The sequence below is a fragment of the Clupea harengus genome, chromosome 22, assembly GCF_900700415.2.
Source record: "Clupea harengus chromosome 22, Ch_v2.0.2, whole genome shotgun sequence".
Taxonomy (NCBI): Eukaryota; Metazoa; Chordata; class Actinopteri; order Clupeiformes; family Clupeidae; genus Clupea; species Clupea harengus.
The window spans coordinates 22,118,297-22,134,585 of record NC_045173.1 but is presented as its reverse complement, the minus strand read 5'-3'; the positions used below and the strand labels follow the sequence as shown (position 1 = coordinate 22,134,585).

Below are 16,289 nucleotides of genomic sequence, written 5' to 3'. Positions count from 1 at the left end.
ACACAACTCAAAACACTTAAGAAAATAAAAAAAAGTTTACAACAATACAAATCCAGTCTTTTCAAGTTCTCTAGCTCACTGGTTTCAAACTAGCCTATTTCTTCTATCTCGCTGTTGTAAAGGGCAGAAATGGATCTTTGCAGTGGAAAATCATAGATGGCATTCTTCCTCTAGTAACTTCTCATTTGGTGGGGCCTGGGTGTTGGTTTATGGTGGCCCCAACAAACATTCCAGAGATGCACTGTCCCAATTGTTGATTTTCCCACCCCCTGCTGAGACTCTTATCTCAAACGTATGTGTCTGGTTCTCTCTCTGTGCTTTTCCAGACCGGGGTGAAACTAGGGGCAGAGAAATTAGTGTAAGAGTGCTAAAGTGAAATATTGCATTGTAAGATGATTTCTTTGTCATGTTTGGTCTCAGTCTGAGTAGGAAAATGGTCTCAGTTCTACAGCTGTATATATTAATTAAAACATAGATATCAGAGACCTGATAATTCTGGTCTCTGTGAGAGTGCAAAGGTATCTCTCTTTGGAGGGGGTCCACCCCAAATTTGGGTGAGAACTCCCTCCATTTTGGTTGTTAATGTGTGATTCTCATCTTGAGAAACCTCTTATCTATGGGGGTAATTATTAGGCCAGATGCAGGACTAAAATGTGTACTTAAGGGTAAGACAGTCAAAGAACTTGGAGCATTCTGCAGTTCAGATCTCCCTCACATCCGTGTGAGTAGCCACTTCTAAGCAGCCAGGTATGTTCATGTTCTCTAAGTGTTTTTATGTTTCATGTGGTGTTTTAAACTTCTATTCTTCACTTTAGACTTGTTAGATTGTAACTGGTAGTAGTCACTTGTACCTGACGCAATAAATTGGTAATTCTGACCCACTATGACCTCTGGTGAAATTCTTAACTGATGGGTATTCTGGTTATGGTGTTCCGGTAATACTGACTAGGATTTGGTTACAGACCTAGAGTGGACAACACACTTTTTGAGGTTCCTGGCTAGAATCAACTGGACTAGACATGCTGCAGATAAACTGTTAATTGTATGATATAGAGTTAGGATTGCGGACCAGCCTCTGCACTGGATCAAAGGGACATACATAGAGCGGACAAGCAGTCTGGCGCTCTGTCACTGAGCCACGGAGATCTAACAAGCTGAAATGTCCCTGTAACAGACCTGTAGGACCTCTGGGTTAGTTCAGACTAGATGCGGGTTATGTCTGCGGATTTGTCAAGAAGGAATCGGCCGGCCGTGACAAGGTCCTTCAATGACACCATCCCAGTGAATAACACAGTTATTAGTGAGTAAGGGAGGAAATTCAAATACAGACGATAGGTGCATTGAGTTGGAGATCAGCCTACAATTCCGGTAGTAAAACAACAGTAAAAGCGAGGAGCTTAGACTGGGTTCCCAAAAAAAAAAGTGGAGTCAGACACAGAAAATGGAGTCAGATTAAGTAGGAATGTAATAAGAAAGATGTTTTAACAAATGTCAGCAAAGCAAAGAGAGACGAATCCACCCAAACCTTCCAGGCGCCTATTCCCTCATTGGTTTAGGACAGGGGTTCTCAAACTTTTGCAAGCTGGGCCCCCCCAAAGCTGGTTAGGGGTAGTTGGGGCCCACCCATCCGCCCGCGGGCCGCCGCCACCGCCCTCAACTACACCACCATATATAGATAGATAGATAGATAGATAGATAGATAGATAGATAGATAGATAGCGTATTGTTATTGATAGGCCTGACATGTCAGTTATTGTTATTGTTTCAAAACTTTGCTATTGCTATTGTTATTGTTTCAAAACTTTGCCGGATTGGATCAGAGTGATCCTGATACCGGCAGATTGGGATGTCCAAATCCGTCCCGCCCCCTGGATCACAGACAGGAAACAGGAAATTGAGCAAACATTTTACCGAAAAAAGGAGACGCTGGCACAACTATTGTCTCTAAATGTCAGTATAATCTTGGTCAGTGTTGATGCGTCCTAAGACTAGATGAAAGACAATCATTATATTGAGTTAACCAGCTACGTAAATCAGCACAAAGTTGAAAGAAGAGCTCGGCGATCTCAAATAAAGCCGAGTTCGCGCTAATGCGAGCTAACGCTGCTCCATTGACTTCTGTGTTAAGGATCTAACAAGTTGGTAAATAGGCTAGCGTCTGTATGTCGCGGTCCACAGTCCACATTTTAATGCATTTACTCGCAAGGCATTGTGTGTAGATTTTAAAATGTGTTGTACATAGCCTATCTTTTTAGGAAACAGTTGTCAACAAAAGGGACAGCTCTAAAACCTTAATATTTGTTTTTCTTTACAGGTGTCTGTGGAAAGAGAAGACAACCAGTTAACACAGACCTGCTCCAAATGGCATAACCTTTTGAGCTTTGGCTATGAAAATTAAGTGTGTGTGCTGAATGCATGTTAATAAAAATGATTTTTTTTGTATGTTTTTTTTACTTCAGTTTTTCACGGTGTTTGCTGAAAAAGAAAGGAACGTGCAAAGAAAATAAAAATTGATCAAACAGCAGTGAAGCGTAGCTACTGTATCAATTAAAGAACTTTGGGAGCAGTTTCATTTATGCTGTTCAAACCTTTACATGTAATCTCCTTCAAATCCACCTCTGAGGTGTAATCCTGATTTTTAGGATCAAACTGATCCAGATTTCCCACTTAAGTTTTGAAATACTCAACAGCAGTGTTTTATCCGGATCAAAGGCAGGATTGGATTCCCGAATCTAAATCTTCAGGATCAGATTTGCTTTGAAATACCCGTTTTTATGATCTGATCAGGATTTAATCCAATCCAGGAGGATTAATCCTGTGGGATAATTTTGAATTACCGGCCCCTGACAATCACATGCACCTCTCACTCACACCATATAACCTCTTCACTCCCTTCACTCCTCTTCGGACCACGTATGTATCACTACGGACTAACAAACCTGAAGACTTCGGCTCCGGACCAGTTGATTTCCACATCAACAAACCTCCATTCCGCGACTCCCATGTCGCTCTGTCCCTTCGTTCTCTCTCGCACCCCTCCTGCTTCGGACCAGTGATGTTCTTATCACTTAAGAGCCTCAATTCCGTGACCCCCAGATCGGTCTGATTTCTTCTTTTCATTTCAGTTCTCTCCTGCGCCCTATATTCCCGTGCAGCGCTCCAGCCTCACGTTATTTTTTTTTTTTCTCCAAAGCTTTAATATTATCATCTGTGTTTTTGTTGATGGACATTTATCTTCTGTGTTTTTCCGTTTTTGACTTAAGATCTTCTGTGTTTTAGAATCCTGTGTTTCTTTTTTTGCCCTTATTTCACTTAATAAACTGGTCATCACCACTGCATCCTTTGTGTCTCTTGAAGTCCGTGACAGACGGTTGCATGTTTCTGATTAGAATTATTCTACACACAGGGGCAACCGATATGCCAGAAAACATATCTGTAATCCAATCATTTAAGTATCCATGTAGAATTTGGTGGATCATTTGTTATTTACCTCTTGACATTGTTCAATCAGTGAATAAATGGGGAGGAGTTCAGCACACACTGCATACTGACAACTTTTACATGTACAAAGCCCAGTTAAGCCAAGTTCAACACACCGTATGAGGTAAATTTCAGTCATATTGGATTTTCTGCCATTATTGCTAAAACATTTTCTAAATCTTGCAAAATTGGCACAGATCATCATCAGACCAAGCCTCATCAAGGTATCTTTATGGATTTTTCAGCGAGGCTACCAAACAGGAAGTGATCTCACATCTCAGCCAATCTTTGATCAATTGACATGAAACTTGTGTGAGTGCTTACAGCCATGTCCTTGACATGACATCAAGTTTCCATGGCAACTCTGGCCCACTGGTCTGCTTGGCCCCCTCATCGCTGCCTGTAGCTACTGTATATTTACAGGATATTGCTGCACTCTGTTGGTAGCATTGGGTGTGTGTAATCCCTAACATTGCATAATGAGTACATGATGTAGGCTACTGCTTAATGAAAGTCACCTAAAGGCGGAGTAGTTCACTTTTTGTCAAATTCCATCAATTGCTCCTCAGGGTACTCCAGCTGTCTGTTCAGTGTGTGTGCTCAAAAACACTCAGTCCTGGCTCTGTAAATGGGAAACAAACGGAGTCGCCCGGCCTGGGACATGATTCATTCTAGCCAATCATCACTTTGCTTCAAGAGCACTGACAAGAGGGGTGTTCTTTCTCCAGAATTGCAGACTCTACCTTTAACTGCATTGTGTGATATTCATTGGTTCACTATTGGTACAGCACTATTTCCAGTGTGTTCTAGAAAAAAAAACACGTACCATCAGCTGAGACATTTTTACATCAAGTTTTAGTTAATAATCTTGGTTATGCATTCTTGGTTATGGGCGTAGATATACGTCACCAATGGCTCGTATATGTGTTGTTAATAACATTGAACACTACCCATGAAAGGATTAAATCAGTCTTGATTAGTCCTGCACCTATTTAATGCCCTTTTGCTAAAATATGCCCAGAAAGTGCAAAACAGCAACAATAACAATGACCAGCAAAATCAGAGCAAATATGTTCTCCCTCTGGTATGGCATAGACTGGGGCCTGGTGTATCCAGTCTGTATTAGGAAGGTCCCTAGATCCAGATCAGGGTGTTTGATGTTCTCTATGAGGTTGTAGCTCAAGGGGTGAGTGCGGTCTGCATTAAAGCCCTCAGCGTGGTGTCGTGTGATGTACACCTTCAGAATCAAATTGGGGGACTTGTATCTTATAATGATGCGATCTTTGTTGCTCTCTTGGAAGTTGCGTGCCACCCCGTACTTCTTTCTCACATAATTGGGAAGATCCAAAGCTTCGGGATACCGCTCTGGATTTAGATTGCCAACTTCAAAGTATGTCTCTCTTGAGTTAGGTGCAAGTAAAGGGAGAATTTCCTCAAAGTTGCCAAAGTGGTGGAAGCCATAGTCCCCTCTCTCTGGGTGGCATTGTGCTAACATGTTGTCATGGAAATCTAACTCCAAACAGTTGTTGACAAACCAGTAGAGGAGCTTTAAGCCGTGTCTTGGAGAAGGTCGCCCAAATCCTGATTTCCGCAACTCCTCAAGGGTATGAAGCTTTGCACCATGCTTACTTTGCAATTGTACCATTGTCTTCTATAAACATAGCACAGACATGATTAGAGAGTAGTGCAGAGTGAGTTACTCCAACAATATGACTGAAGAGCAAAACCATACTAATAACAATCCTAAATACATACGTATCTGTTCTTCAGCAGCAGCTGTGTGTTTATCACATTCTATGAACAGGCTGCAATTTAGAAATGATTTCAAAAACCTACTTTGCTTACCTTCTTTTGGGGATATATCTTATCTCTGTACGTAAGACCAACAGCAAAGCCACAAAATGTGGCCGAAATATTCCACTGAACTTTGTACATATGATAAAACGATATCATAAAAGTTGTCAGTATGCAGTGTGTGCTGAACTCCTCCCCATGTATTCACTGAATACTGTGAAGAGCTAAATTAAGCAAACAGATGTACTTCTTGAGCAACAGGGTTAGAAGAGTAGCCTGGTCTCAGCTAGAGCACCGTTAGAAAACCACATGTAATTTCCTGTGCAAGACAGAAAAGTCTTGGTGGTCACAGCAGATTATGTTACAATAGAAGGTGCCTTGCTCAAGGCTTTTGAAAATATCCCTGTACAAACAGAGATTCGAAGTCATTTTAGAATGATCTAAACAGCATTAAATGTACTAACACGAAATATCTATTCACAGACAAATAATGTCCAAAGTTCAAGAGAACTTGATGCTCAAAATAAGTTATAAAACAGCTCAACAGGGAATCGAACTTGCAACCTTTTGATTACAATACGACTTCCCTACCTCCTACGCCACTGTCACTCCATATTGCTATATCAACATAGTTGATGGACCGCAGAAAAAGATGACATTAATTTAACTTCAGATAATTTAACAAATCTGGAGAGGCACTGAGATGTAGACCTACATTTATTAACTAGCATGAACCTGCCCTGACAGGACATTGTCCTAGACTTAGCTAGCTATCTTAACTGTGTTAATTACCGGCATGCGTGTGTTATCGGCAAACGTTCACGTTGTCATGCCAATCCATGAATAAGCTTATGTATGTTGTATTTAATCTGACTAGCCAGCAGGAAATAAATAGAGGTCCACAACTGGGTACAAAACCGAAGAACTTTTACTTGCAGAATCTCTCGTCACTTTTTCACTCACACAGTACAGGCAAACCGTTGAAACCGTTAACTAGAAGTGCAACTCGCTGTGCACTATGGGAAATGTAGTAACACATAACACTTAACTTACCGCATTATCAAACAACAGTATTAATGAAACAATCATTCAAATCACATTAACTAAGGCAATTATGCATATTTAAATACATCCAATACAAATTCATTTTAGCTTAACTTCACTTAAATCAGTAGTCAAATAATTAACTCAAAGTCAAATGTAAACTGTACACTTAAAGTTACAACATCCTCCCCCCCGATGAACTATAGTTCATCACTCAGTCTCCAAAGGATATAGCAGTTGAACTGGTCTTCTCAGTAAAGTCCCTGATGCTGTGCGGACTGCACAGGACCTCACTTTCCCATCACGGCCTGGAAACAGTTCATGAACTCTTCCCAGCTTCCAGATATGTCGGGGCATGTTATCATCTCCAAGGAGAACAATGTCGCCCACCTTCAATAAGGTAGGTTGCAGGGTGTCACAGCGATGAGCTGACTTCAGGTCCAACAGATAGTCCTTTCTCCAGCTGCTCCAGAAACTTGTCATGAGGCGCTGCCGGTAACGCCATCTCTTGGTCATCTCCTCTCTGTTCAAGGTTGTGTTATTCCCGCTGGCAGCTAGAAGCTGCTTCGGTGGCAGGGAGGTGAGTCTTTTTCCCACAAGGAAATGGGCAGGTGTCAGCGGCTGCGGCTCATCAGGGTCATTGTTGACAAAGGTAAGTGGTCTGGAGTTCAAGGTGGCTTCATTCCACCTCTGTGAGGATGGTGGTCAGTTCTTCAAAGCTGAGGGAAGCTCGTCCTAACACCTTTCTCAGACAGGTTTTCACTGACCGACTAGTCGTTCCCAGAAACCACCCCACCAGGCGGCTCGTTCAGCGATAAATCGCCAGCTTATACCCCTCTGTGAGAAGTATTCTAGGAGCTGTGGATCTTTGATGCTTCTCCACAGTTCTTTCATGTCTTGGTCAGCACGCTTGAATGTCTTCGCGTTATCTGAATAATCACTTACATAGTCCCCTTCCTAGCGATAAATCTTTTCAAGCCAACAGGAAATGCTCTGTCGACTGACTGGAGACTAGTTCCAGATGGACTACTCTGGTCACAGCACAGGTGAACAATGTGAATGTAGGCCTTGGTAAGTGCACCACTAACCTTGACATATAGCGGCCCAGCAAAGTCCACACCTGTGACTTCAAATGGAGGGGATTCTGTGATTCCTGTCACGGGCAGCGGAGCAGTAATCTGCTGTGCAGCTTCGCCTTGAATCTTCTGCACACATGGCACCTTGACAGAAACTCTTCACCAGCTGTCTCCCTCTCATTATCCAGTATCTTTCTCTTAATTGTACAAGGTATCTCGCACGCCTGCATGCATCAGGTTTTCATGGTTTCTGTTGAATTAACATTCACAGTATCTGTTCTTTGCAGGCAAAATCCATGGGTGCTGTTGTCGAAAGCTGAAGTCTGATTGCTGTAGTCTGCCTCCAACACACGTCAATCCATCTTCATTCCAGGAAAAGGCCTTAACTCTCTGATCTTTGAATCCTTGTTCAAATGCTTTCCCAGCATTCAGGAGAGTGACGTCTTGACTGAAGGTCTGGTGTTGCGTTGACTTGATCCAATACTTCTCTGCTTGAAGCAAACTCCTCTGCTGTCAGCTCTCCGCTCCTCTTGTTGTTGAGCGTGTGTTGTCTGTGAATCTCTTTATCCAGGCTGTTATTCGCAATACTGTCTTCAGCTTACTGTATCTTGTAGGTCGAGCACCTGTTCTACTGCCTCATGTTCTTTCAGTGCGAGCTGTACTGTTAGATGTTCACAGTACTTTCATTTCCTCTTCAGCCACGTCGTCTTCCACTGATTGGTCATCCGGACTTCTTTCTTCTTGTTCAGAACGAGGTCAGGGAATGCAGGCCCTTTCCACTACAGGTGACTCTGACTCAGGCTCACCAAGTCTGGCCACGAGTGGGTAGATCAGGGAAGCCAAGGAGGCTGGGTCTGTAAGGGTCTGGATTTCTGTCACCCTGTTGGCAACAAACTGCTTCCACTGTGCGTAGAGCCACGGATCCAGTGTAGCACAATCATTGAATCTGTCCACATGTGAAGTTTGATAGTTTTCATTTTCAGCAGATTTATCAGGTTTCTTCCAAGCCTTGCTCCTATTAATGTTCCCATCAGCTCCAGACGTGGCAGTGACAATTTCTTTAACGGCGCCACTCTGGACTTTGAGGCAACCGAGCTAACAGCCATCTTTCCGTCCTTTTCTTCCCACTGCAGGTAAGCCACGGCACTGTACGCCTTCTCACTGGCATCACAGAACACATGGAGTCTTGATGTCTTTCCTCTCTGCTCATCCTTTTTCCCATACCAGCGCGGTATAGAGATCTGGTGAATCAGGGGTAGTTCAGAGCGCCAGCTGTTCCATTGTTGATTCAGATCAGCTGGCAGCTCCTCATCCCAGCTCAGCCCTCTCTCCCACATCTCTTGCAGCAGGCATTTCACACGTATGAGTAAAGGGTGTCAGGAAGCCGAGAGGGGTGAAAGATGCTGGCAGAGTGTTGCAGAACGCTTCTCTTTGTGCTGTTCTTTGTCAGCTTCTTTAGCAGGGGTCTAAAGTCAAACACAAAATCATCAGTCTGTGTTCTCCATACTAAGCCTAGTACCTTCAGCACTGTCCCGTGGGCCTCTGGCTCTTCGGTGGGGCCAATGAGTGTTTCTTTCCACCTTTCTTTCAGTGCTGCAGAGTTCGTCATCCACTTGCATAGATCCATGCCAGCAGCGGCCATGATGTCCTTTGCTTCGGTCGTCACAGACACAGCCTCTTCGACATCACGGACACTGGCCACAAAATCATCCACATACAGTGACTCTTTGATAAGCTGTGCAGTGTGCTGTTCTCCATACTGCTGCAGATGTTTTCTCACTATAGCTGCCAACAGGAAGGGCTTGGGGACACTCCAAACACCACCCTGGTCATTCTCAGCACGCGCAGCTTCTCACCTGTGTCTTCCTGTGGTGGGGCAGTGAGCCACAGGGAATCTCACTGCATCTCTGTCTTTCTCAGCAAGAGAAATCTGCAAAAATGCCTTCTTGATGTCTGCCATGAATGCAATTTCATGCAGTCTAAATCTGATCAATATGCCGAGCAGGTCAGGATTGAGATTCGGACCTGTCAGCAGACAGTTGTTCAGGGAGGGGCAGCCAGCTTCGTGTGACGAGGCATCAAACACCACTCTCATCTTTGTTGTCAGTTTGTCCTCTCGGAGCACAGCATGGTGAGGTAAGTAGTATTTGAGGTTTGATGTTGGAGCACTCACCCTCAATCACTTCTTCGACAATGCCCTGTTGCAGATAATCCTCCATCACTTCGTTATATCTCTGGAAGAAGACTACGTCTGCCCGCAGCCTCCGTTTCAGTCCTTCAAATCTTCTTTTTGCGATTCTGTAGTTGTCTGGGAGTTCTGGTTTCTCATGCCGCCATGGCAACTCCACTGCATATCGCCCGTTCTTGAATTGAGTTGTGTTTTCAAACCTTTGAAGCGCCTCTTCTTCATCTGGATCACTTGGTTCTTCTTTCGTAATGCCAAGAGATTCTATTTCCCAGAAGGCCTTCAGCTGGCTTGAAATCAGTGTGTCTTCTTCAATGCGGATGTGCATGCATGTTGCTTCAAGTAACGCTTGACATTGTCACTGGGCCCTGTACAGACCATCCAACACACTCTTCAAGTGCAACAAGTGTATCAGTAAGTCTCTCTACACGGCCTGATACCGTGCTCCAGTAGTAGTCCGCTCCTATTAGCACTGACAACTCTGTGTCATCAGCGCCATCATTAACTGCATCTGCAAACTGCAGTCTTCTTCTTTTCAGTTCACGCTGGATATGCTCACCTGGAACCTTCATCACAGCAGTGCATACTTGTGGTATCTCAATCGCTTCAATTTCTATTTTCTGTTCTTTATTCCACAGGTTCTCCAGAACCAGTTTCACAGTGTTGCGTTTGGTTGTCACAGGAGCAGCGGAGCCGAATGTGTGGAGAGTGAAAGTCTCTTGTCTTATCACAGGTAGCTTCAGAGCCCTTGACTGCTTTTCACACACAAAGCTCCTCTGACTTCCGCCATCTAGCAGACATCGCACTACTGTCTGTCCACCTGGACCCACGGCATGTGCTTGGGCAGTCTGTAGCAGCACTGTACTATGACCTTTACGTCTCACCTTCATGGACTGAGTTGCGAATGAAGAGACCACATCTTCTACCTTGTCACTGGTGATAAGTGTAGGTTCTGCACCATTTACACATACTGCACTGTGATGTCTTTTTCCACATTGGCAACAGGATGCGTCTTTAATTCTGCAGTTTCTTGCTATGTGCCGTTGTCCTAGGCACACGTAGCATCTTCCCATCCTTTTCAGAATATCCCGCCGCTCAGTCACATTGTGTGAGGGACAGTGTTCAGGTTTGTGCTCTGCACTGTCACAAAATACACAATTCTGTGTTCTCTGGCTGGATGTGTACAAAGCAACAGCTGATGGCAGGCTCTGTCTTCTCTGTTTCAGCTCAAAAGTTGTGTCAGTCCTTTTAAATGGCTTATGGTGGCTCTGGTAATCCCTTTCTTTATTACCTCTGGTCAGCTGCATGGTTCTCTCTCGGCTGAGGATCTCATTTTGAAGGAATTCCATCACCTCCATCACTTGCCATTCATCGCTCGCCTCCTCTTTGACGACTGTACTGAAGCGCTATCTCTTCGGGTATCAACTGCAGTAGAATTGGACAGAGCAAACTGCCATATGTCTCGGATACAACACCCAGTGACTCCAAACTGCGTATCTGGATCTCACATTCATCATAGAGCTCTCTCAAAGCAACCACATCTGACGCTCTCTTCACAGGGGTAAGATTCAACAGCTTTGTCATGTGCATATTCACTACAATGTCTTTCCTGCCATATCTGTCACGTAGTAATTCCAGCGCATGGTCATAGTTGCGTTCTGTTAGCATCAGTCCTGCTACTGTCTTAGCTGCAGCGCCAGTTAGGTACGATTTCAAATAGATAAACCGTTCAGTTTTGCTCAGAGTCTCATTCTTGTGAATAGCCGTCTCAAATTGGTTCCAAAAGTCTCTTGTCGTGGCTGATCATTCCATTTCTTTTTGTTTGTCAATGTATTTTCTGAGACTGATTGTAAAGAAAATCTGATAGTATTTATTGTAATCGTTAATGTCACAATAAGGAGACGTCCATGGTCAAGCTCGATCTCAGAGCATGTACTGGTCTCTTGGTACTATTTAAGCCTCGTTCTTGTGGGGCGTTGTCCCATATTAATTACCCTAATCATCTGTATTTGGTCTTGTTTCGGCTCCCCAGGGAGTCTATTTTCTGAGGCCACCTTTGACCTGACAACTGTCTCTTCAGAGAGCCAGACTCCTTGTCTACTGTCCACCTGGCACTTTTTGCTATTCTAAGGGTCCCTTACTGTAAGCATGTCCTTATCTGGCGCAAGTGTCCTTATCTATTCCTGTACTGTACCTTGCTCTGAGAACCAGCCCATTCCATATTTACATTAACATAAAAAATATCCCACACTCTCCATAAACTTACATCTCCACAAAATTTCTGAATTGTCAGTTTGGGTAATTTAACAGAGTTCTGAGTTGGAGTTCTCTCACCTGCATATCTCCGTGGGCTACTCACGCTGTCACTAGCCTGTATCACTCGCTGTGCGCGGCTCCTCATAGTGATGACTCGTTCCTTGTATTCCTCTGTGTTCGTTATTTCTGCTTCCAAATCGTCCGTGGCAATTCCTTGTTCAATCCCACGGTCTAAATCCAGCAATGTTTCTTCCTTTACAGACAAGTTCGCCAATAACTCACACAAACGTCCGACATCCACATTGTCTTCATTTAGCTCCGTGTTGAACGATTGCAGGAGTTTCGTTGTAGCTCCACGCATTGCTCCACGCTTTCTTATCAATCGCTCCAGTTGTTCTTCTTCCATTTTCCTGTGTTCCATTGCAGACTAGATATCCCGGGTTTCGGCACCAAACAATGTTGTATTTAATCTGACTAGCCAGCAGGAAATAAATAGAGGTCCACAACTGGGTACAAAACCGAAGAACTTTTACTTGCAGAATCTCTCGTCACTTTTTCACTCACACAGTACAGGCAAACCGTTGAAACCGTTAACTAGAAGTGCAACTCGCTGTGCACTATGGGAAATGTAGTAACACATAACTTACCGCATTATCAAACAACAGTATTAATGAAACAATCATTCAAATCACATTAACTAAGGCAATTATGCATATTTAAATACATCCAATACAAATTCATTTTAGCTTAACTTCACTTAAATCAGTAGTCAAATAATTAACTCAAAGTCAAATGTAAACTGTACACTTAAAGTTACAACAATGTATACTTGAGCATATCGATTGGAACTTCGTAAATGGAGTTTAGAAAAAAAACTTCTTCTTTACATATTCTTACTGCGTTCGAGAATGAGGTAAATCTCTTTACATATCGTGTATCATAGCGGCAGCGACAGGGGACAGAAGAGGAAACAGTCTGACAATCTGACCGTGTAGGCTACTGGGCTGATTAACTGAAACACGGAGCTGCCGGTAGCCCTGCCCGTTGGAAACAGCATGTGAACCAAACCACTTTGAGGAATAGGGGGAACATGATTTTTCAACACTTAAAAACAATTTTTTTTTACGTCTATAATTAACACCGCTTGTGTCGTCGTATTTTTATAAAAAAAAAAAATAAAAAAAAATATATATATTTTTTTAGTTTTCAATGATTGTTGGGGGGGACAACTTTATGGTAGGGGGGGACACGTCCCCCCCCCGTCCCCCCGGGATCTCCGCCTATGCTCACCTGTCACCTTCCTAATCTCCTGATTGCACAATCACATGCACCTGTCACTCACACCATATAACCTCTTCACTCCCATCACTCCTTTTCGGACCACGTATCACTACGGACTAACAAACCTGAAGACTTCGGCTCTGGACCAGTTGACAAACAATCAACAAACCTCCATTCTGCGACTCCCATGTCGCTCTGTTCCTTCGGTCCCTCTCGCACCCCTCCTGCTTCGGACCAGTGATTTCCATATCACTTAAGAGCCTCAATTCCGCGACCCCCAGATCGGTCTGATTTCTTCTTTTCAGTTCAGTTCTCTCCTGCGCCCTATATTTCCGTGCAGCGCTCCAGCCTCACGTTATTTTTTTTTTCTTCATAGCTTTAATATTATCATCTGTGTTTTTGTTGATGGACATTATCTTCTGTGTTTTTTTCCGTTTTTGTGTTTTAGAATCCTGTGTTTCTTTTTTTGCCCTTATTTCCCTTAATAAACTGGTCATCACCACTACATCCTTTGTGTCTCCTGAAGTCTGTGACAGACGGTTGCATGTTTCTGATTAGAATTGCTCTACACACAGGGACAACAGATATGCCAGAAAACATATCTGTAATCAAATCATTTAAGTATCCATATAGAATTTGGTGGATAATTTGTTATTTAAATCAGCACACACTGTTCAGCACACACTGCATACTGACAACTTTTATGATATTGCTTTATCATATGTACAAAGTTCAGTTGGATCAAGCCAAGTTCTACATTCATGTATGAGGTCAATTTTTAGTCATATTGGATTTTTTGCCATTATTGCTAAAACATTTTTTAAATCTTACAAAATTGGCACAGATGATCATCAGACCAAGCCTCATCAAGGTATCTTTATGGATTTTTCAGCGAGGCTACCAAACAGGAAGTGATCTCACATCTCAGCCAATCTTTGGTCAATTGACATGAAACTTGTGTGAGTGCTTACAGCCATGTCCTTGACATGACATCAAGTTTCTATGGCAACTCTGGCCCACTGGGCTGCTTGGCCCCCTCATCGCTGCCTGTAGCTACTGTATATTTACAGGATATTGCTGCACTCTATTGGAAGCATTGGGTGTGTGTAATCCCTAACATTGCATAATGAGTACATGATGTAGGCTACTGCTTAATGAAAGTCACCTAAAGGCGGAGTAGTTCACTTTTTGTCAAATTCCATCAATTGCTCCTCAGGGTACTCCAGCTGTCTGTTCAGTGTGTGTGCTCAAAAACACTCAGTCCTGGCTCTGTAAATGGGAAACAAACAGAGTCGCCCGGCCTGGGACATGATTAATTCTAGCCAATCATCACTTTGCTTCAAGAGCACTGACAAGAGGGGTGTTCTTTCTCCAGAATTGCAGACTCTACCTTTAACTGTATTGTGTGATGTGCATTGGTTCACTATTGGTACAGCACTATTTCCAGTGTGTTCTAGAAAAAAAAACACGTACCATCAGCTGAGACATTTTTACATCAAGTTTTAGTTAATAATCTCGGTTATGCATTGTTATGGGCGTAGATATAGTCACCAATGGCCTGTATATGTGTTGCTAATAACATTGAACACTACCCATAAAAGGATTAAATTAGTTTTGATTAGTCCTGTGCCTATTTAATGCCCCTTTGCTAAAATATGCCCAGAAAGTACAAAACAGCAACAATAACAATGACCAGCAAAATCAGCGAAAATATGCCTCCCAGAATGCATAATTTTCGAGTGCGTCTTGGAGCAGGGAGGGACAGGCCCTGTTCAGGGTCCTGGATGTTCTCCCTCCGGTGTGGCATAGACTGGGGCCTGTTCTCTGTGATGCTATTCAGAGGCTGGGTAGGGCTGATTAAGTCATAGAGAACAGGAAGAAATCTCAGGCTTGTGGTGAATCCAGTCTGTATTAGGAAGGTCCCTAGATCCAGATCAAGGTGTTTGATGTTCTCTATGAGGTTGCAGCTCAAGAGGTGAGTGCGGTCTGCATCAAAGCCCTCAGCGTGGTGTTGTGTGATGTACACCTTCAGAATCAAATTGGGGGACTTGTATCTTATAATGATGCGATCTTTGTTGCTCTCTTGGTAGTTGCGTGCCACCCCGTACTTCTCTCTTACATAATTGGGAAGATCCAAAGCTTCGGGATACCGCTCTGGATTTAGATTGCCAACATCATAGTATGTCTCTCTTGAGTTAGGTGCAAGTAAAGGGAGAATTTCCTCAAAGTTGCCAAAGTGGTGGAAGCCATAGTCCCCTCTCTCTGGGTGGCATTGTGCTAACATGTTGTCATGGAAATCTAACTCCAAACAGTTGTTGACAAACCAGTAGAGGAGCTTTAAGCCGTGTCTTGGAGAAGGTCGCCCAAATCCTGATTTCCGCAACTCCTCAAGGGTATGAAGCTTTGCACCATGCTTACTTTGCAATTGTACCATTGTCTTCTATAAACATAGCACAGACATGATTAGAGAGTAGTGCAGAGTGAGTTACTCCAACAATATGACTGAAGAGCAAAACTATACTAATAACAATCCTAAATACATACGTATCTGTTCTTCAGCAGCAGCTGTGTGTTTATCACATTCTATGAACAGGCTGCAATTTAGAAATGATTTCAAAAACCTACTTTGCTTACCTTCTTTTGGGGATATATCTTATCTCTGTACGTAAGACCAACAGCAAAGCCACAAAATGTGGCCGAAATATTCCACTGAACTTTGTACATATGATAAAACGATATCATAAAAGTTGTCAGTATGCAGTGTGTGCTGAACTCCTCCCCATGTATTCACTGAATACTGTGAAGAGCTAAATTAAGCAAATGATCTGTTGTCCCTGTGCCAAATAACCTTCAAAATTTCACGTGGGGTTTTCTATGAAGATGGACCAAAGTTTTTTTCAGTGCTTTATACAACTTCTTTAAACATTTTAAGTTCTGGATGTTTTCTGTAAATTGTGTATGGTAAATATCTGAATTCAGTTTGATCAACCAAATTAGTTTTGCATTTGGGTGGTGGTCACTAATCATAGGAAGATGGCTTAATATTTAAAATTTTAAAACTCTACGGATCTTCCACTTGTTCTTGGTTAGACAGGCATCGGAAGAATGAATAGTAGAAATAGACAGCATCTCCACCGATACATGACAAATATGTCTGGACATTTTGTCAAGAA

General features: G+C 43.0%; 2 protein-coding genes and 2 pseudogenes across 2 annotated transcripts; all 4 read right to left on the bottom strand.

Moving 5' to 3' along the window:
• Positions 1-3,759: 3,759 nt before the first annotated feature.
• Positions 3,760-5,649, bottom strand: LOC116218414. Its single transcript, XM_031560045.2, has 2 exons — positions 5,326-5,649; positions 3,760-5,131 (listed from the first exon to the last, which is right to left on the bottom strand). The coding sequence occupies exons 1-2, from the start codon at positions 5,431-5,433 to the stop codon at positions 4,487-4,489; spliced, it is 753 nt and encodes a 250-aa protein (XP_031415905.1). The 5' UTR covers positions 5,434-5,649; the 3' UTR covers positions 3,760-4,486.
• An 879-nt stretch (positions 5,650-6,528) lies between these two features.
• Positions 6,529-8,081, bottom strand: LOC105901931 (annotated as a pseudogene).
• Positions 8,082-8,150: 69 nt separating this feature from the next.
• On the bottom strand, positions 8,151-9,907 carry LOC116218325 (annotated as a pseudogene).
• A 4,692-nt stretch (positions 9,908-14,599) lies between these two features.
• LOC116218416 lies at positions 14,600-15,924 on the bottom strand. The gene is made up of 2 exons (XM_031560053.2): positions 15,751-15,924; positions 14,600-15,556 (listed from the first exon to the last, which is right to left on the bottom strand). The coding sequence occupies exons 1-2, from the start codon at positions 15,856-15,858 to the stop codon at positions 14,765-14,767; spliced, it is 900 nt and encodes a 299-aa protein (XP_031415913.1). The 5' UTR covers positions 15,859-15,924; the 3' UTR covers positions 14,600-14,764.
• Positions 15,925-16,289: the final 365 nt, after the last annotated feature.